The following is a 22,832-nucleotide window of genomic DNA, read 5'->3' on the forward strand; positions in this document are numbered from 1 at the left end:
TCCCTGTTCGGCATCGTGGCAGTTCACGGAAGTGGAAATCCGCAGGTTCGCCGTCATGGGTTACAGGGCAGTGCGAATGAGCCTATTGGTCGCCTACAGGGACCTCCTCTGGCATCAACCAATTGGTTGATGCCAGAGGAAGACCCTGCAGGTGACCAATAGTCTCACTCACACGGCCTTTGTAACCCCTGACAGCGAACCTATGGATTTCCGCTCCCGTTAACCCCTTCGATGCTTCGTTAGATAACGGGAGCGGAAATCCATAGGTTAAAGGGCTGTGCAAGCGACCAATAGGCTCACTCGCATGGCCCCTTATCCCTTAAGGTGCAACAAGTGCACTAGGAGCCTAAAAGTCTGTACGAGTCGCTCGTACAGAATTTAAAAAGTTAACCCCTAATGAAGCAACTTGTCCGGCAAATCCCACTGGTCTCCCTGTTCTATCATTTATTAACTGATAGAACAGGGAGACCAGTGGGATCTGCCGGGTAAGTTGCAGTATTGGGGTTTTAAAAGTCTGTACGAGCGACTCTGTTGACTTTTAAAACCCCAATGCTGCAACTTACCCGGCACATCCCACTGGTCTCTCTGTTCTATCAGTTAAATGTCCGTACGAACGACTTTATTGGTCGCTCGTATGGACATTTAACTGATAGAACAGGGAGACCAGTGGGATCTTCCGGGTACGTTACAACCAATGGCAGACGAGCCCCCTGCTGACGACCAATAGAGTTGCTTATACGGACATTTTAACCCCGTATTAACCCCTTAACCGGAAAAAATGAAGGAAAACCGAACACAAAGAATGTCCACGAATATTCGCCCAAAGAGAAGACAGGAACAGGCGAATATTCGCGGAATACGAAGATTTTTTTTTCCCCGAAGACGAGCACGAAGACGAGCACGAAGAGCCCCCTGGTGCCCAAGTCTACTTTTAACCCCATTGGCTCAATGGGCATGGGCTGGAAGTCAATGGTGCCACAGGGAACAAGATGGGTAGGTGATGGAGTGGCACAACAATGCATCTGTGCAATCCACAGAGTTATAGTTTTAGAGTAACTTTTGACCTCCCCAGTCCTCTGAGCAGAGGGTAGGGATGAGAGATATATAATATGTATAATAGCAGGTTAATTTAATTACAACTCATCCAACAGAAGGTAGGAGAAAAGAGGAAGTGCTCATACCCTACAAGTTGTTAATAGTGGACCCAACTATTTATTATGTTTCCTGCAGAATCTGATGGCCCTATATAAAATAATAATAATAATAATCACCTCAAAGCCTGCTGGGAATCCAAATTATTTTCATCAACTTGAATACATGTGACTCTTCCACAGTCAAATGTAGGCAAGTTAAGTTTTTTTATTTGCTAATGAGGATAGTCTTGACATTAGCGGGAACACACTTAAATATAAATTGCATATTTTTTCTAAATAGTAACATCTGAATGAAGAAGCTTACCTTAAAAATAGGGTGAACTGCTGGCAGCTGACGGAACATAGCAATTGCAAAAACCTCTGAAAGTAAATGAGACCGGAGAAGATGGCTTATAGTTTGGTGAACATGGAAATCAGATGAACGCACCCATATTTTGGCTAACAACCAGTCGTAATGGGAGTCTGATGGCAGGAATATTGGATTATCAGGTCCAGGCACTTGATTCAACTACAAAATATAAAGGTCGGTTACTCTGCTGTTGCTGTTATGGTAATAATGGCAGAAGGTAATAATGGCAGTAATAATACCAAACTAAAGACAAAGAATGGAGAAAATACTAAGAGAGGGAATCACCATGCACCAAAAACAGAAAACCTTAGGATTTGTAGCCTCATGATCTTAATGATTCTGCATTACTGTATTTGTATGTGAGGCCTGGTAGCTTGCAAAATAAAGTCTGTAATATTTGAAGTTAAACAAGTACACATTGTTTCATTCAAGCTCTTTGCATCTTAGTAACGTCTATGGTATATCTTTTTATGTGACAACACTGAAGAAATTACACTCTGCTACAGTGTAAAGTAGTGAGTGTACTGTATAACAGTGTAAATTTACTGTCAACACACAGCCATTAATGTCTAAACCTTCGCAACAAAAGTGAGTACACCCCTAAGTAGAAATGTCCAAATTGGGCCCAAAGTGTCAAAATTTTGTGTGGCCACCATTATTTTCCAGCACTGCTGTAACCCTCTTTGGCATGGAGTTCACCAGAGCTTCACAGGTTGCCACTGGCAGGGCCGGCCCTACCATTGAGCAGAGTGGGGCAATTGCCCCCAGGCTTTAGTTTTTTTTAAAGCGGAGCCCTCTAGCTCGGTCTCAGTGTTGGCTTGTGATGCTGAGCGCCGGAATATGACGTCATTACCGCCGCTCAGCAGTAAAGCGGCGCGCACCGTGGCAGAGCAAGGAGACTCGCCGCAGGACTGCTGAAAGGTAAGTGAAGTACAAAGAGGGGGGTAGGGTAGATAATAGGGAGGGAGGGAGGGAGATAGAGGAAGGGTAGATAATGACCCCTGGCGTTGGCGGGGGGCGCAATTCAAACTTCGCCCCAGGCGGCATTATGTCTTGGGCCGGCCCTGGCCACTGGGTTCCTCTTCCACTCCTCCATGACGACATCACGGAGCTGGTGGATGTTAGAGACCTTGAGCTCCCCCACCTTCCGTTTGGGGATGCCCCACAGATGCTCAATATGGTTTAGGTCTGGAGACATGCTTGCCCAGTCCATCACCTTTACCCTCAGCTTCTTTAGCAAGGCAGTGGTCCTCTTGGAGGTGTATTTGGGGTCGTTATCATGTTGGAATACTGTCCTGCGGCCCAGTCTCCGAAGGGAGGGGATCATGCTCTGCTTCAGTATGTCACAGCACATGTTGGCATTCATGGTTCCCTCAATGAACTGTAGCTCACCAGTGCCGGCAGCACTCATGCAGGCCCAGACCATTTTGTGAGATACTGGACATGCTGCGGGGTGTCTTCACTGTGTTGGAAGTTGGTTGGAGGGTTTGGAGAGTTCAAGGTTTCAACTCATTTTCACTATACACAATGAAGGCCCAACCCCAGCTAAAGTCAGCAGAAAGAAGAGCTTTGCTGAATCTCTATGGTGCAAGGACAAAGCCATTGCAGAATATCTTTTGTCCTTTATAATGCATAATAGGTTAGGCCAGAATTGCATCTCTCAAGCAAACTCCCTGCCAGCTCCTGCTTTTGCAAATAAACATTGAGATGTGAATTTATATTGATTTTTATATTATAATTTTATATAATTTTATATAATTCTTATATTTTAAATATACCTGTATAGCAATTGGGACAATTTTACTTTCAAGGTTTTTGTATAATAAGCAGATGGGAGCTGCTATGTATTGGATGGTGCAAGGATCAGTTTTGTTTGCAGAGATTCCATCAAGAAGGTAAAAATCCACAATGAAGATGTTACCCAGCTGTCGAAATGAAGAAGACAAGAAAGCAAATTAAAATGTTTAAATTGTATTTGTAACTACAAGAAACAAATGAAAGCATAAAAAATAACCATTATGTGTTGTATGAAACTCTAATACTCTATGAATGAGCGTGAGTCGCATAAGTGCGAGATTAAGGTGTTAACAAATAAATCTGCTGGGTTTTTTTTGTTTTTTTTTGTCACCCACTGTTAGTATCTTGTATAGGCATTGAACAGAAGACATGATCATAATACATCTTCATGAGGAGGAAAAGAGTGTCCTGGATGGAGCACCATTTGCTTCCATCACCTTCCTATTAATCCCACAAGGTAAGCCAAAATACATTTACCTGCTCCTCCTACTGGTAGTGACAGCCCAGTATATTTTGTATTAACCATTTTTAAAGTGTCAGATTTTGTTTCAGAACATTCACCCCTCACAGAACAGGCAAATAAGGTTAAGGGAAAAGGCAATCACAGCTCATGTGTTAAGTCTTTCCACATATACCTCCATTTCTTTTTCAAGTGTTAGTTTCCTTTCCAGACTGCATTCTACCATTTCATTTGTAACTGGAAAATTTGCTGGTATTTCCTTGCACTTCCTAATTAACACTGGATTGCAGCCATTGAGAAACTGGTATCCGAACATGAAGTCCTCCTGCCAATGTTTCATGACATACTCTGCAAGAAAAACATTGTTTAACTTAAAAATGAATACAATGAATGTCCACAGTCAGGGCTGATGTGTGTGTGTGTGTGTGTGGTGGTCTTGCCCCCTACCATGCAACAGTCTACAGATGCAATGCCCTTTTGGAACATCTCAAGTGTTTGGAATGCTTTAGGAAAAGATACAGGTTGTCACATTAAATAAAAGAATGAGGAGAATTAAATAATTACATATTTAATTCTGGATTTGACACCCTTGGAACAATTTCAGTGAATTCCCATTGTTCAAAGTTGAGCATGTGTTATCAGCTACCGCAGCTGAGGTAGCCCCCCAGGTGCTTCATAAGCGTCCCACAAATAGGAACACATGAAGAGCCAAGTGGCCCTAAAAATTATTAACATTAAAAGCCCTTCACAGTCTTACAGGTTACTGTAAATTAACCCCATATTTATCACAGACTAACCTCTGAGATGATGAATGTAACATGCTGATTTTCAATAACATCCATAAACATGAGAAATAGAATTGAGTCGTACCTGATATTGTGTTACTAATTCTGACAAAAATTCTTTCAAAATCAGCAAAATCACTCCATGATGATTGGAACATGTGCATAAAACTATTGACAAAGAGATTTTCCATCCTGCAAATGGAGATTTATGTGAAATCATATACACAAATCTATTCTGAAAATTGTAAATATATTTCATAACATTTTATGTTTTTTTCTTCATTGCAAAAAATACAATGCAACAATTCATTGCTTTAATACAAGATGTATTTTTATGTATATTTACCACCTCCAAACCCAAGAACATTAAACAGGGTTTTGGTTATATAAACTAGTTATTGATTAAAAATGTAAATGTTTGAATTTTATTATGTCAACCAGTTAATTATTATTTTCAATGGAAGGCTAAAGAACATTTGCATGTTAGAATGAAAGATAGACTTTGCCATATCTGTTAAGAGCTACATCAACAATGCAGCTTTTTACTTTCTGCCTGATAAGCACAACAATTTTCCAACTGGAAAATGTAGTATACATTATCTACATTATTTTAAAATGTAGTAAGACAGAAACGGCTTTGTCTCCCTTGGAACATTTGCTGAGAATATGCATGCCAATGAAAACATGGGTGTGTGAGTTGGGTGGGGTAAAATGTTGGATATGCCCCACACTCCAAAATTCTCTTAAAAAGAAAGATTAATAGATTATGCTCTGTCTAAATGTTCAGTGTGATACACTTATACCTACTAAGTATTCTTAGCACCTACAAAAATATTAGGGGAAGAAAGCGGGATGGAGATATGTGTCCCAAAGAGTGACTGTGTCTACTAAAAGATGATGATTGTGAATTATGAGCAGGCATACCTAAAAAGCCACAGATGATCTAAATATTCATGCTGGTATATATTTATATCATCTATAACATTCAGAAACAGCACTGATATTCATAGACTGAAAGCTCCTCAATACTAGCATATGGACCCCCAGCCCAAATTTCACATATATATATATATATATATATATATATATTTATTTCTTTCAATTTATTTTTTACTTACGCTTTGGTATAATTTAAGATAAAATCAACTCCTTTTTCGCTGTCAAATTGTATGTCATGTGGTAAGTCACTATGACAATGAGCATCAATGCTGAGCGGAAAACCTGGATGCCATTCTTTCCATCTACAGAGGGAAATAGGCAAATAAATCTATATTGTACCGTTCATGGAACAAATAACAAATAAATTGTGAGCAAACATTTTATTGATTTGTGTTAAAATGTATGTAGTAATGTGTATACCCTGGAGAAAAGACTAGAGGAAAGAGGTTTTATTTAAATACATGAAGAGGAACTGTTGCACCAAGGGAGGGCTGGCAATGGGGCAATTACCCCCCTGATCCTGTCCATTTTAAAGATTTTAGGCCACTTAGTGCGATTTGCCCCTTTGTGTGAATGAAACGGATGCATTTGTGATACTGTCAGATGTGGTCATTTTCACATCTTGTCATATTGCAAAGGTTGATAGGCCTCAAATGAATGTACTTTTGTTAATACTTGTAAGAAAGTTCATTGTTCTATAACACCAAGTAACAGTAAAAATAATTTCTGTACCTGTACATTTTTTGTCTATCCTCTAGCTCTTTTTTTCTGTGCTGCTTATGGAATTGAGTTATATCATCTTGAACCAGTCTTGCTATTTAAGAAAACGTAATAGAAAAAAAAAGTAAGTGTTGGTAAGTAAAATGTTTAACAACATTACAATATTTTTTATTTAAAACACATAAACATATATTACCATTAGCTGTCTTTAGAAATGAACATAAAACTACTTCAGATTCTATTCATTGTATGAGGTACTTTAAAAAAAAAAAACAAAAAAAAACATCTTTTGAGAACTATAAAGTAAAAAGAGATATTTTACCGTTTTGTGCTAAGGAGGAAATTTTTGCCCGTACTTAGCCTATTTTGCACATGAGAAAATATCTCTATGAATGCAGCTGTTGAGTTGTACTTTTTAATGGAAAGTCTTGGTCATATAAATGATGATTCATCTTACACGTTATTGAACATATCACAAATTTAATGAATATTTGATTTCTGTTTTCTTCTTTTATCCTATGAGTAGTCTAATAATAAGCCTTGGCTATACAATATTTTTGCTATGATGTCATCATAGATTGAAATCTTCCAATGTAATTGTTTCTTAATCTAAAATGCTTTCGCTGCAACAAATATCTAACATTGAAAGGAAGAAGGCTAATTGTGGTAGAGTTGTGGTTTTAACTACGTGACTTTAATATGTTTTATGAAAGTCCAGAATTCCTGAAGGAAGAGTTTGTCTGGCCCTGTTTAATGCATAGTAAAATTAGTGAGATTTCTTCAACGACTCCTTACGCATTGAACTATACCATATACAGGGCTGGATAGCCCCTCTTTCTGTAGAAAACTGCCAGTGACCCTTCATAATGAATGATGACATAAGGGAATTGGAATCACAACTCTCCCCAGTGAATAAACTCAACTGTCGCTTTTAGGAAAATAAATATAACTTAATCAAATAATATTTTTCAGGGTTTTTTTTCCCATTGTATTCTATAAATGATAGTAAACTGTTGTATAATTGTCAGACTAACGACAGCTATTTTGGATATACTTTAAATGCCAGTAAAGTGTATAAAAATTTGCATGATACTGACCTTTTCCTTCACGGAGAACTATTTCCTTGTCATTGACGATCCATCGGTAGCATGGGAATTCCATGTAATCTCCTGCAGGTGTCTTTACGGTTATATACCTACAGTACCAGTCATCTTTATACCAATATTTATGTTTCTCGATTTTAATAAGTTGAATATCCCCGATTTCCTCAGATACGGTGACATCATATGAATCAATCTATATTCAACATAAATAGGTAAAGATTCAGTATCTAGCTGATATCCAGTACTGAAAGCAGCAGTCAACTCTACCATTTTGCATTACATAGCAAAATTAACCCAACATGTGCCAACTTTAATATTTATGCTCATTTTATAATATTTATTGAGAGGGTGGATTTTTGATGCCTTTCCTCCTTTATTGGTTTTGAGCTCCTTGAGCTCAATGTATTACCTGTAGTCCGTTGATGTGAATTTAGTCTGTGATTTGTCAACTAAAGTGAATTTTGCTGGAGGACCATAAAATATCCATCAATATATATATGTTTTTCTATGTTTGAAAACAAATATTTAAACTGCCTTGTTAATATGTCCATTTTAGTGCAACTTTTTGAATGTAAGTTTGCAGCTAATTTGAGGTTTAATTTGGTATACATCAATTCTATAAAGTATATTAAGCACTGGTGGGCTAAAAAAACCCAGAAATCAACAAAATTCTAATGAAATTAGGCACTTAAACAGTAAGAAAAAAGGGATGTGGAACAAGAGTTAACAGAAAGCATTTGATAAACATATTTTAGAAGGAAAAAAGCAATTGACAGTTTTATGTTTGGTTGAATGAAACAAACTGTAATTAAACATCATATTTTATGTTTTGATGGAAAACAAAAGTTTCAGTTATTGGAGATGGTCTTGACAAAAGGTACCACATTACATACAGTAATTCTAACAAACAGGGGGTAAGCTAAATGACCATAGTCCGAAACGCATTTGACAGATAATAATTTTTGCCCTTACTATCCCTTGTTTTCCAACTTCTCCTACCAAAAATGACCTCATAGAAAATAAAGCATATAAATGATTCAATCACAGATAAAATACTGCTTAAAATCAGCGTAAGAGTGTAAGTGGGTTTTATGTGTATGGGGGTTGATTACTTTTGCACATAGGGCATTGAGTTTTACCTGGATATCTAATGAATATATGATTCTAAAATGAACACAAAATGATGTGTTGGTTTCTCAGGTTCACTCAGGTCTACTTTTAGCTAATATTAGGTTTTGGTTATAGATCTTATAACCTCCAGTGCTAAAATATGCAACAATGACGAAAATCATACAAGTTTTTACACAATTAAGACTGCTTTGTATTGTTTTGTTAATAGGTCAGTTTTCAACTGGATAATTTGTGTTAGGACCTTAGACAAAACCCAAAAGATCGAAACTAAGACTAGTATCGTAAATAATAATACCTAGCTCATTGTAAAAAGAGATTTGTACTTATTTTCCATTTTATGTAAGTGTTTTAATTTTAAGACATTTGAAGCTATTTTTCAAAACTTATAATAATAATTATGCATTGTAATTTGTATAGTATGTTGGCTTTAAACACTCAGTAGAAAGGCCCAATGTATTAATTAAAAATTAAGAATCTAACTAATAGCACACTGATGAACATGTATCAATTCATATATCATGTTTGTTGAAGGGCTTGGATACAGTGTGTACTTGCCAACTGTAGTGCGTATAGTGCCTACTTTTTGGGCGTATGTGAGGGAGTTTTGCGTGCCAACATGCCACAGACATTTTTGCAATATTCTACCACTTTATAATGATTTCCAGCAGAAAAGCCTTTATCATCTAAGGTTGCCAGAAAATTAGAACAAGTCTGGATTACGCAGCTTTGGGTCCCGGAGCAATTACACAGAAAGGGCACCATCCCTGAGTTTCCTGGCATTAGCCAACAATTGTTTTACCTTTGTTTCTCTGCTTTCTGTCTATTGTGGTCTTTTCTCTTCTGTTGTATTCTTTGCTTCCTCTTTGACAATTTCTTTTACTTTTCTTTGCACGTCACTTGCTTACTTCATCTTTCCCTTATTTCATTTATCACATTTGTCTGTCTTTTACATTTTTTATCCTCTATTCTGCCCCCTACATACACTATATGGACAAAAGTATTCAGACATTCAGGTATTAATATGTAGTTGGCCCCCCCTTTGCATCTACAACAGCTTCTGATGCTATCAAGGGGACATACCAAGACATTTTGCACAATGCTATGCTTCGACCTTTGTGGGAACAATTTGTGGAAGGCCTTTTTCTATTCTAGCTTGACTGTGCCCAAGTGCAAAAAAACAAGTTCCATAAAGACATGGTTGGATGAGTTTGGTGTGGAAGTGACCTTAACCCCATCAAACACCTTTAGCATGAAATGGAACAGAGATTGCGAGCCAGGCCTTCTTGCCCAAAATCAGTGTCTGACCTCACAAATGCTCTACTGGGTGAACAGGTAAAATTTCCCAAACCACTCCAAATTCTGTGGAAAGCCATCCCAGAAGAGTGGAAGCTGTTATAGATGCAAAGGGGCGACCAACTACATATTGTATATGTCTTTAGAATGCGATGTCATCAAAGTTCCTGTTGGTGCAATGGTCAGGTATCCCAATACTTTTGTCCATATAGTGCATATACACACAAACATGCATATACAAATATACATACACACATTTACACATTATTTATATATATATATATATATATATATATATACACACACACATATATGTCCACACACATATACAAACATCCTCCACTTCCCTCCTCTTGTAGCCTGCAACTCCTTCATTGAGCAGTGATCTAATCGGGTCCTGCACCATGCGGCAATCATCCTCTCTTAGTGACACTGCACACTAAGAAGTCATGCCAAGTGATGACCCGACCTGATCGCCTCTTCATGGGACAAGTGAGATGTATAGACATCAGAACGTCAAAGCCCTGGGGCAATTGCTGCAGGGCCCCTCTGGCCTCCGTGGTCCTAGGGCAATACCTTAGTGAGCTCTGTCAATAAATAGTTTTGATAGTTTTTTTAAAATAATGCTTGTGTTTTAAAGGGGATTCTGGTGTTGTATTGTTGGGATTCTACTGGCAACAAATGGAAATGTCCAGTAAACATAAAAAAATCTGTTATGTTGACGAGACCACTTACAATTTTTCATTAGAGTAACATTTTATACATAACCCCATACTTGAAACAACTTAAATAATTGGCTTATCTTGGTTTAAGGTTATATTTTCCTTTGCTCTGAACATAAAGGTAATAGACAAACATACCAGAGATAGCCAGGAAGTACTGCTTATCCAGTGAATATCAGTTCATACTTTGTTCACCTTAACATATATAAATATTTGTAAAAACACATTCTGGAAGCATATGTAAAATACAGTATTTTGGTTAGTATTGATACTAGCCTCTTTATGCTTTTTTGGAAGGCCATATACAAATATCCAAAGGTAACAAATAAATGTTTCACGCTTCCCATTTTATTCTATTTACGTGAACTTCCTTATTTTTAATTTATAGATTTGCATATGTGGTGTTTTTCGAAGGAATATTAACTCATTTTGCATGTATGCAAGGTTCCAAAAATGACTTCTCATTTGCCAGTGGAACACAATTATAAATAACATATATAAAAATCTACAGATTACATATTGCTTTGTTCCATTCATTGTGAATATACCTACTTAAATAGCACATGCATGCCCCCCAACTGTCCCGATTTGGGCGGAACAGTCCCGCCTAACCCTGCTTTGCAGGGGCGGAGGAAGGGTGAGGCGAGAGCGGTACTCACCCGATCAGCAGCTGCAGCCTGCAGGACTGGTTGGGGAGATAACAATCTCCCTCTAGTCAGCTCAACATTAAGGAGCGCGAGGTCTGTCACTTCTGCTCCCTAATCCCTACCCACCGGCAAATGATGTAGAGAGCGGGGATATGACATCGTACCACCGCGCTCTGCATTTGAAGTGACAGACCTCGCACTCCCACCACAGGATGGAGGATGAAGGATGGAGAAAGAAGGAAGAGATGGTGAGAAAGGGGTGTAAGGGCAGTGTATGTGTATATATGTGTGTGTTTGTAAGCTTGTGTGTGTGTATGGGCAGGTGTGGGTAAGAGCAGTATATGTATTTGTAAGCTGGTGTGTAAGGAAATAGTATGTGTATATGTGTGTGTGTAAAGGCAGTTGTGTGTGTAAGGGCAGTGTATGTGTATATGTGTGTGTAAAGGCAGTTGTGTGTGTAAAGGCAGGTGTGTGTGTAAAGGCAGGTGTGTGTGTAAAGGCAGGTGTGTGTAAGGACAGTGTATGTGTATATGTGTGTAAAGGCAGGTGTGTGTAAGGGCAGTGTATGTGTATATGTGTGTGTGTGTGTGTGTGTAAGGGCAGTGTACGTGTATATGTGTGTGTGTGTAAGGGCAGTGTATGTGTATATGTGTGTTTATGGGAAGGTGTGTATAAAGGCAGTGTGTAAGGGTCCTGGGAGAGAGGCTAACATTAAAAAATAAATCTCTGCTGCTGTTGACTACTCTTCCAATAATGCTCAACCAGCATCATGGTGGACACCTTGCTGGCAGAGAATCATGGGAATTGTAGTTAACAGCTAGCATCTGCAGCTTTACTGTTGACTGCAGTTCCCTTGATGCTCAGCCAGCATCATGGAAGCAGTATGTGTAACAGCTAACAACTTACCTGCAGCTGCTACAGCCATAGCAGCCTCTCGCATAGACCCTCACGCATGCGCACGCCACTACTAAGATAGCCGGACATTTTCTCTGTTTATTTATGCTATTAGTTTGAGGCGGGGTTATCTGCCTGGGGCTATTTGAGGGCTCCTTAGCTGTCCACTCACTGCCTGTCAAAGAGTTTCATGCTTTGTTTCTCTGGGCTCAGTTGCGGTTTTGTGTTTGCTCCAGTTCTGACTCCGGCTTTGTACCACGGTTATCCTGACTTCTCCAACCCTTGACCTCGGCTTCGTCTCACGTTTATCCGAACTTCTCCAGTACCATTTCGCCTGCCTCTGGTTCGTGCACGGGTTCTGCACTGTGGATCCTCAGCTACTGACCCTGACTATCTTCGGCCGTTACAGTATGTCTTGGTGAGCCTCATATGAACTGTAGTTAACAGCAGATGATGTGATGGGTGTTAGTTGTGAATTACAACTCCCACGATGCCTAGTCATGGTGGACACCTGGCTGGCTGAGAATCATGGGAATTGTACTTCACATCTGCAGCTTTGTCTACTGTTAACTGCACTTCCCATGATGCTCATCCAGCATCATGGAAGTAGTATGCCTGGCTGAGCCTCATGGGAAATTAATTTAATGTGTTGGTTATTTTTAATACGCATGACTGTGCTGACAAATATGAAGCGGGTTTTAAGTGGCCGTGCAAGTGTGACGTTGTAAAGTGCAATTGCTTGCTTCACACATAGATTTCTGGATATGCAAGACTTCAAGACTTTTTATGGATAGTGGTGTCTGGGTAGATTCTGTAGCCTTTCCCTCATAAATTACCTATAATACAAAGCAATATGTAGACTGAATTTACATGATGTCACATATCACGAATAGCTTCTATTCTACAATTCCCAACATACTTACTGTAAGAGTAATTAGCCAGGGATGGTCCCTTATAATGCATGTTTACTAAAATTCACAATATTCAGTGCTGTCTATAAAACAAGGAAAAAAGAGGCAACTGACAAAGGGCCTGGGCTTACCTTATGGGTCATGAGGTGCTTTATTGGACTAGAGTATAGCTTCTGCTAAGATAAAAACAGTTGTAAATATGTTCCAAAGTGTCACTCAAAGTGTTCAATAAACTAATGCAGACACATTCCCTTCCTAAAGTCCTTCTATACTGACCAGATGGCATGATTATTTTCCCATAGGAGCAAAAGAGGGCTAGCAAGATGGGCAGAGTAGGTCTGGATAGCCGTTGACACAGACCACTATACTACTGATTCCTCCTTCTCAGTCTATGCGGCTAAGCTGCACACAGACCAAGAAGAATCTGCATGTCCGTGCAGGTGGCTGCACAGGTGTCCATCATTACACTACACCAGGAGCTCTGGAAAAGATAACATCTATTAAAAACATTTGCCCCAGGGCCATCTATGATTACACGAAAAATGTCCCTGAAAATACTGTGCATACAAACGGCAGATTTTTTAAATTAATTAAAATATGTAAATAATATTCATTGTTTTTCTTCTAAAAGCCTTATATAACTTCGTGCTATTAAACATAAGTGACACACATGTAAGGCCCTCACCATACACCTAACCACACTGCTGTAAGACATATGTTTCTCTATGCTGTCAAAAATGATGGCAGGTATGATGACAAGCGGTGTGTAATATTTTTATATTGCATACATCTCAATGTGTTACTTGCCTTTAATACTATGTAGGTTTAGTTTTCATTTAAAAATTATCTTACAGTTTAGGAGGTAACAATCATGGTTGCAGGGGTTGCAACTGAAACTGAGCCTGTCACTCTAGGAGGTCTAGGTGACCCCTGAGGCCACCCTATTAAAAGACGATGATCTCTCACACTCTTTCCATTCACACTGTCTGATCCAGCATGCAGGAAATAACATCACAGGTAGGCTGTGTGGGGGCTAAGATGGCACAGAGAAGCTGCTTAGGGACAAAAATGACACAGAGAAGCTGTTTCAGGACAAAGGTGGCACTGACAAGCTGTTTGGGGATATAGTTGGCACTGACACACTGTTTGGTGTCAAAGCTGGCACTGTGGGACATGTTGCTTGGTGAAGTCAGAGGGTGATGGTAATTTTTGAACTGATGCACTGTGTTTTCTACTTATGCGGCTGCTTATAATACCTGTATTCCTGAACTCTAGTACTCTGTTATGGGTTATTATAACTCTGATTTGATCCTAAATTAATTTCTCTGTGATCTTTTTTTAATGTTGTAGTTGGCAGTTTAATTCCTACATGGCTCAAAACCAGCAAAAAGGCAATTTCACAAGAGCTTGTCCACGGATATCCTAGTGGCCAAAACTATAAACTCGTACTTCTGCTTTTGTAATCATGTATGTTTAAGGTTGCAATATGTGGTTTACTGCACAAAGTACATTCATAGTTTAGTTGTTCTTCACAATATAGCCCCAACATAAAGGCATGTATGGGACCATGCACCATACACCTACCATATACCATCAGATGTACTGCGATTCCAGAATCACAGACAGACAAGACAAAATGTCTGATCAAAAGCATTTTAGATTACTTAAGTTCCTAAAGATAAAGTTCCAATTCTTCCAAATGAAAGGTATGGAATAAGGAAATTGACAAAAAGACAATTTATGCTTATAAATTATGCTTTGTAATGTGTGTGAGTTGTTATAATGTTTTATTAGGAGTTAAGCCCCACAATGTATATGGATCTAACAACCTGCTTGTGTCTAACTGAAGATTACTACATCAGTTGCTAATATTTGCAGTGATGGGACTGGGATGTTGCTTATAAAAATTACCCTCCTCAATGTCATTGCCTCTGCAGTGTCTGTCTGTTCCCTTGCGTGTCTATTTGTATATATTTATTGATGAGGTGTGTTGGCATTCTATGGATTCTGCTGCCTTTGAGTATGGTAAGTTGCATTTATCATTTGTTTTGTTTTTAATGTGTTTGTTTTATGAAAGCTTATACATTTTATATTTGTTTTAGAAATATGAATGAGTCATACATGAGAAATCAGGGAATAGAGGAAAGGTGTTTGGAAAACCTCAAGCTTGGAGAATCCTATCTAGTTTTTCATGGTTATATTGTTTACCATGGAGCAAAATCAGTGGGATTGCACTGCATTTTGCCTTAGTGTTGAGCAACCCCGCCTGCCACACTGGTGCTTCATTAATGGTGTCTGGAGAAGGCTTTAAATTGCCTAAGAGTCTCATTTGGTTTAAAATGCAGTGTAGTCCAACAGATTCAGCTCCTTGGTAAACAATATAGACATGAAAAATTAGATAGGACTTGCCAAACTGGGGTACTTTGATGTAATGGCGAGCTAGGCAATGTATGGTCATGTAATACTTAGTATGATGAAATCACAAATATTTATGCCTTAGGTTTTTGGGTATGCTTTGAAGTGAATTCTTGCTTTGTTTTGTGTACAAATTGATCATTATTATTCTTGCAGTAACCCTCTCCTTTATTCCTTTATCATTATCTCACTCTCTTCTCCCGATCTGTCTCCTCTATAATGATCACCCTCTTTCTCATTATCTCTCCTCTTTCAAATTATCTTTCCCCATGCTCCTCATTTCTTATAATTTTCCCCTCCATTTTTTCTCCTTAACATAGTGGTCCTGTGTGCAAGATCTATTCCTACAGTGCTTCCTCACGCCACACGCGGCTTCAGTGTTGAGAACTTAGATATCATATCTGGGCACTCAGCATTAAGAGGAAGTACTGAGACAGAGATCAGTGAGAAAAGACCTTGCATCCCCCTTTTTTTTGGGTTGGTTAGAAGGATCTCACCAATCGGCCCTGCTCCTCCAAGTGTGGGCAGCGGTGTCCACCTCTGGAGGGAACCAACAGGGTTATAGGCAACACAAATTGTGACATGTTTCGATAGCGACAGCCAGGGAAAGCGTAAAATGGGCCAGATGGGCCAGATGTCCATACTAGCACACATACTGGGCCTTGACTTTAATAAGGCAAAGTACTCTTATCTAGCTTGATGTGATGCAAGTATTTACCGAGGGGCAAAGAGCAAAATGTGCCTTTTTTCGATAGATTTAAGCAATGCAAATCATATCAAACTCCTTCCTTTTAAGACATCAACTATTAAAGATCAGCTAATTGTACTTCATTACTGAATTATATGTAACCCACACGCACATAACATTTCAGCACAAAGTAAATATTGCTAGTCATTCATGCAGTGGAATGCCTCCAATAAGGAAGTTAGCAAATATTACAACATTGAGGATTTGCTGATATATTTCCTTGTCTTTCAACTTGCAAAAAAGCAATAGGCAACTTTAAGTAAATTCAGGCAAATTACTAGCATACATTAAAAAGGGTATCAATGCAAGACTGTAGAATGTTGTTATTTCTTTATACAAAGCATTGGTCTAGCTTCATTTTAGGCTAGAATACAGTTAGCTCAGCCGGGGTAGAGATTAATGCTCATTGCTTACCTACCATACTGTAAGCTAATTAATAGTTTATTTTACTGAGGAAAATGTATTGTCGTAGGGTGAATTAGAGAAGCTGTAGTGTACCACTCTAGTGTATTACAGGGACTGCAGCAGGCATATTTTCCCCTGTTCATGAGTAGGGTTTATTAAGACAGTTGCCCATTTATGCTACTAGCCAAACCTGTAATTTGTAGACAACTTAATTTTTAGTACCTTTCTATCATATCATCTATTATTTTAAATTGATAAATAATGACAAGAACAGGCATATAAAAATCCCAATGCAGAATATAGCATGTTACAGAATATAACTTGTTACAAAACATCTGTTCATTCTCATATCTAACCCTGTGTTTTAACCTTTAACAGGCTGCATTGCAATTTTAAACCCTTCATTTTCTAATCTAAACATATTCACCCCATTAGTTATGTCATATGGATTGGTAGAATTTACCCCTAGATTAAGATATGTCATTAGCTAACTAACTGTCTCACCTCTGTCTCTACCTGGATGTCTGCACGTTTCCTGAAACTCAATCTCTCCAAAACCGAACTTCCCTCCCTCCAACGCTAAGATTCCCCCATCAGTTTCCCTCAATGTTAATGGTGCTATAATCTCCCCGTCTCCTCATGCCCGCTGTCTTGGTGTCACCCTTGACTCCAACCTGTCTTTCGCCCCCACATTCAGTCTGTCTCTAAAAAGGCTCTTGTCCATGCTTTTATTATCTCCCGCCTTAATTATTGTAACTCTGTCTTAGCCAGTCTCCCTCTTAACTGTCTCACCCCTCTGCAATCCACCATGAATGCTGCTGTCAGACTTATCTTCCTCTCCCACTCTTCACTAACATCTCTCCCCTCTATCAGTCTCTATACTGGCTGCCTGTGCGCTTCAGGATTCATTTAAAAATCCTTACTCTTACTTTCAAAGCCCTTCACAGCGGTTCCTCACTCATCTCTAAATACACTCTTAACCGGTCTCTCCGCTCTTCCCTCTCTCATGCACGCTTACAAGATTTCTCCAGGGCTGCCCCTATCCTCTGGAATGCTCTCCCCCGGCCTATTCACCTTTCTCCGTGTCTTTATTCTTTCAAAAAATCCCTCAATTCCCACTTCTTCAAGGATGCTTACAACATTACACATTAACGCCCTCCCATATTCCTTTAGCTCAACTTTCCTAGTCTCTCTCCCGCAATACTTTTAATAGTGTGGCTGGTCCATCCCTAACAACGGCACTTTTACCTATTGTGTAATACAACCCAACTCCCTCTAGACTGTAAGCTTGTATGGGCAGGGCCTCTGTAAGTCAAATTGTTATGTTACATACTACTTGCTGTGTCCTGTCCACCCATTGTACAGCGCTATGGAATTTGATAGCGCTATATAAAACAATAAATAATAATAATAATAGTAGCTGGAACCCCCTTACTTCCCTATAACAAACCCTAATTCTGACAACTCTTTATACATAAGCCAGGAAGAGAAGGCAGAGATAGAGGAGGGATGAGTTATGTGAAAAATAGGTTAAATGTTATCTGATACAAGGCAAGGAGAATAACCTAGAGACAGTTTGGGTAGTATATAAGCCCTTTAGACAAGCATGGGAGTTTGATCATCTGCTAAATGAGCAACAGTCTGAAATGACAATAAATGGGTAGGATTATCATCGCCATAATATGCCGGATATAGACTTGGAAAAACTAAGTAGCTGGTTCATCCAGGAGTAGAGAGATAATATATTCAATTATGACTTAAGTAATTCATAGAGAAGACAGCAAGGAAGGAGGTTATGCTAGATTTAGTATTTACAAATGGAGATTTGGTTTTGATACCAGTGTAGGGGAGTGGGCTCCAGTCAAGAATCAGCATGGCTTGATATACAAAGAGGCTTGTTTAAGACTTTACAAAGTAAAATTAAAAATTAGTCTTTGATGTCAAGACATGTTTGTGCATAATAAGGGACCCATTGTGGTACTGCACAAAGTGTCACAAGAAGGTAGCATTTAGAAACTATAAGCAGACACGGGATAAGGAAGATAAGAGTAGATTAAAAAGTAGGCTGAAGGAGGCATATGCACATAAGAAAAGCATTATAAATATGTACTGATATAAGAAGAAAAGAATGAAAAGATATTACGATTAGTTTGAAGACCAATATGGAAATAATGGAATGAAGAAATCTTTTGGACCGCCTCCATAACTATTTCACTTTTTACTGAGAAAGATGAAAGAAAATTACCTCAGAATTTAAAGTAAAAACAGGCATTAATGGGACCCAATGGAATATTTACACAGTTATTAAACAAGCTTTGGAGTGCGCTAGTAAAACCACTGATCTTACTATTTCACCAGTCAGTATTGACAGTAGATCCAGAAAACCATGTTAAAGGACTGTCAAACTCATCTAAATATTTTGTTTTTAACTAAAATAATAGACCCAAGTAATCTCGCTTAGATTTCATTTAGGCATTTGACACTATCCCTCATAGAGGACCCATAAAAAATTCTAGTGTTTGGATAAAGCAATGGCTTTATTACTAGTGGCGTATCTTAGGAATTGATACTACAACCCAGTAGCATTATAAAAAGGTCTCACGGGTAAGGGATCTATTTTCTCAGATAATACAGGTTAGACATTGCTGGTAGAATCAGCTAAATGCTGTCAATGATGACAGGAGGAGAGCGGTTTGTGAGTAAATATTATATTAAAGGTAGACTTGGGCATTCCGAATTCTACAAATTGCAAATTTAAAGACATTTGCAGATTTTATCGATTCATCCGGATCATCAGAATTCACTGACACTTTCACTCTCACACTCTCTGAATTTCTCCCTACCTTTTTTGCCAATCACTTACACTTCCATGTCTTGTATCTTCTTGTTCTTCTCTTTTGTCTCTTCACCCGCATCTCTGCACATATAACCTTCAGCCAGAATGGTGGAGCTTATAGTGACGTCCTTTCCCCGGATTGGCAAATCAGGGAGAGGATGGCACTGAAAGCTCTGGCATTTTGAAGTACAATAACCATGTGTGAACTTCCACCAAAACAGCGGAAGGTCGCCAGGTTATGTCCGTGGAGATGCGGATGAAGAAGAGAGGAAAAAAAAGAAGAAAAGGAGAACAATAAGATGCATATCAAGAAGATTTGAGACACGAAAGTTGAAGTGGTTGGCAGAGAAGGTATGTAGACATTCAGAGAGTATGAGAGAGTGAACCAAATACAGTGATACAGTGAGTGAGAGTCTGAGAGACTGTGAAAGTTTTATCTTTTATGTCTACTCACCTATGCACGATCATCTGCTAACATACTGTACATAGTAATTTATGTTAAAAAAAGACACAAATTCAATGTTGAACCAAAAGAAAGCAAAAACCCCACACTGAACAATATAACCTATAATGAATGATTTCCTTATAACACATTTTATGTCGACATATTCTTCTTTGCTAAAAAAAATTATCCAGCTCATATTTAAAAATAATCAAACATTGATCGATTTTGATATTGACATTTCTAGGAGAGATAAGAGAGTCTACTAGAATGGTGGATAGAATAAAAATACTAGGAAAGACTAAGGGATCTCAAGGGATTCTCTTATGTACAGTTAAGAGAAGGAAAAAAAGGGATGTGATCCAAATATTTCAATACATGAAATGATTTAACAAAATACAAAAGCAAAGTATATTTCAATGTCTAAAACATGAGGGTCAGAAGCTTGGGTGTAATTTAAGGCAGTTTTAATTTACTGAGTGGATGGTAGATAAGTAAAGTAACCTCCCAGGAGAAGGGATATGGCTATCCTGAATAGAAGACAAGGTTAAGTATCACATAAGGTTTAAGGTCTAGAGAGCAGGAAAAATGTGTAGACTAGTTTTGCGAATAGTTCTTGCCTGTAGTCAAATTCTATATTTCTATGAGGAAATGGAAAGGACAAAATAGGTTGCCTGGTATTCCCAGACTTTACATGGCACCTATCTCCTCCAACTTGTGTTTGCAAGACGGAGTTATTATTGCAACAGATCTCTCTGTGTAACCCTAATATTGTTTTAGAACAAAAGTACTTACTGCTCCTCTTTCAAAATCATTGTAGAATGGTTTATCAAGCAGGTTCTTCTCACTGCAGCCTTTTGACCCAATAAGTGTAATGTAGATGTAATCATCTGTGCCTGCAAACCACTGGCTGCCTGTAGCCACAGTCACAATGTAGGAAGGCATTCTACCTTGGAGAGGTATATAATTTTATATTTTTCCTCAGAGACGCCGATCTCCAAAAGTAAATACAGTGCCTGGTCTGCGAGCTTTTTACTTTAGCTCCACCAACTGTGAAACCCTCCCCTTTTAATTTTGTTGCCTCTTCCATTGCAACTTGAGGTTTATATAGTTCCCCTTTTGAGTTTCTGCTTAGAAAACAAAGGGCTACGTTTAGCAAGGATATTTTCAACCAGGATGCTATCTGCATAATTACACAACAACCCAGAACTATTACAGTTGTTTTACTATTTAAACTATTTTCTTTTGTTTCTAGGAGACACAAAAATTAGACAACCGATATTTTAAGGACTTTTGGTAGTTTTATTTTTAGTATACATTATATGATACAAGAAGGAACAGCTTTTTCTTCACAAGCTCACAGTTGTCTTCAGACATCCAGGGTACACTTTCCTTAAGACATAAACCAAACCAAAAGCGAAGAAAAGCCTACTCTGTTTTAGGAGACAGGGTTAACAGGGTTAATTTGTACCCAACAGTACTGGCCATCTAGGCTGGTTCCCAGTCACACCAAAAAAACAACACTTTTACATAAACAGCTAAATACTTGTCTCTCCCCTCAGTTTCACGTAGAAACCTTGTCATTATTTATATATGTAGTTCATGCACTCACAAAAGCACATGGTAGCAAACTTGTATCCCGAGTACCATTGATAACCAAATATAGTTAGGCTTACATGTGTGTTTGACCAGGGAAGGTGCCATATTAGAACAAAACATACATCTAGCCTCTGTCACTTAAGTTTGCTTTATTAGTCGTTACAGAGACTTAGATAGGGTGACCACATTTTATTTCTGCCATTCAGGGACACGCTATGAAGTGCATGACATTAGAGCCCTGCGTGGGACGGCTTTTTTAAACCCACTCCCGCTGATTTGTTTGCCCGCTCCCGCAATGTGGGTGTTCCACTCCCGCCGCTCCCGCCACATTTGTGACCAATCACGCCCACCTCCTTACCTGAACTGCAGAGTTCCCGCGCAGTCCCGCAATGCTGCCTTCTCGCTGCTCCCTCACAGCGTCTCTTCTCTTGCGCTGCCCAGGAACAAGGCGGAGTCACGGGAAGTGACGTCACGTCACGTGACTCCATTTTGTTCCTGGGTGGAGCAATAGAGGAGACACTGAAAGGGAGCAGCAAGAAGGCAGCCGCGCGGGACTGCGCGGGATTACCGTGACCCGCAGGTACAGTGTCTGACCGCCCGTTCCCGCCCGCAGCACCAGCAAGACCGCTCGCAAGTTTTTTGCAGTCCTCTACATGACATTACACACACAAGACTGTTTGCAGTTTCCTGGTCTCCTGGGTGAATGGGTCCAGCATATTGGGAATTAAGTGGATAGTTTATTGGACATGTGTTTGTGTGACGGGGAGGGGGCAAAGAGGAGCACTTGCTTATCTCCTGGAGAATTTCTGACTTAAATGTCAACCATTGATTAAAAAAAAGACAGGGACATTTTGAATAATGCAATTGTCTGTCCTAAAAACAGGTATAGTTCTGGATAACCTGCACAACAGAATAAATCTATTTCAAACTCTCCTGCTGCCAATTTTATTTTAAAGCCAGGTCTGACACTACATGACTGCACTGGCAGATCTCATAATTTGGCTGAATATCAGAGATGAGCCACAACATGCGCGTAGACATCACACCACATGGGTGTGCTGGCACATGTTATCAGTGCACACGTCCCTTTCTGGTGGATCCTTACAGAGCAGTTCTGGATTCTCGCACAAGGATAGCCTTGGCAAGAATAATACATAAAATAGACAAGTGTCTGTGTACTGTCATACATTACAGTCCATATAATTCTGATGATGCCATGCCCCATTGGAATGTTATATAAGCCCCATGCTCTATTTTATCCTGCTAATGCCCCATTCCTTGGCCAGGTGAGCATTTTGCCCACCCCATGGAAAAATTATATGTAAGACAAGGACTTCCAAAGTAATAGAACCTGTACCGAGGGCTATACCAGGGAGGCAGCAGAAGATTATGGAGATTAATGTGTGGCTGCAAAGTGGTATAGGAAAGAGAGATTTCGGTTTTTAGAGATTTGGGCAGATTTTGCACTCAGCTACAGACTGT

General features: G+C 39.1%; 1 protein-coding gene across 1 annotated transcript in view; it reads right to left on the minus strand.

Annotated features, from left to right (window-relative positions):
• The window catches only part of ALOX5 (arachidonate 5-lipoxygenase), a 36,945-nt gene extending 16,145 nt beyond the window's left edge, over positions 1-20,800 (minus strand). The window contains exons 1-8 of the mRNA XM_053451304.1: positions 20,547-20,800; positions 7,302-7,500; positions 6,217-6,298; positions 5,664-5,786; positions 4,631-4,737; positions 3,936-4,108; positions 3,282-3,428; positions 1,459-1,662 (exon numbers count right to left, since the gene is read on the minus strand). Coding sequence (XP_053307279.1) covers positions 1,459-1,662; positions 3,282-3,428; positions 3,936-4,108; positions 4,631-4,737; positions 5,664-5,786; positions 6,217-6,298; positions 7,302-7,500; positions 20,547-20,696 — 1,185 coding nt within the window. The 5' untranslated portion in view covers positions 20,697-20,800. The remainder of the gene's footprint in view (positions 1-1,458; positions 1,663-3,281; positions 3,429-3,935; positions 4,109-4,630; positions 4,738-5,663; positions 5,787-6,216; positions 6,299-7,301; positions 7,501-20,546) is intronic.
• Between the last annotated feature and the right edge of the window lie 2,032 nt (positions 20,801-22,832).

Source organism: Spea bombifrons, chromosome 11 (assembly GCF_027358695.1).
Source record: "Spea bombifrons isolate aSpeBom1 chromosome 11, aSpeBom1.2.pri, whole genome shotgun sequence".
Taxonomy (NCBI): domain Eukaryota; kingdom Metazoa; phylum Chordata; class Amphibia; order Anura; family Pelobatidae; genus Spea; species Spea bombifrons.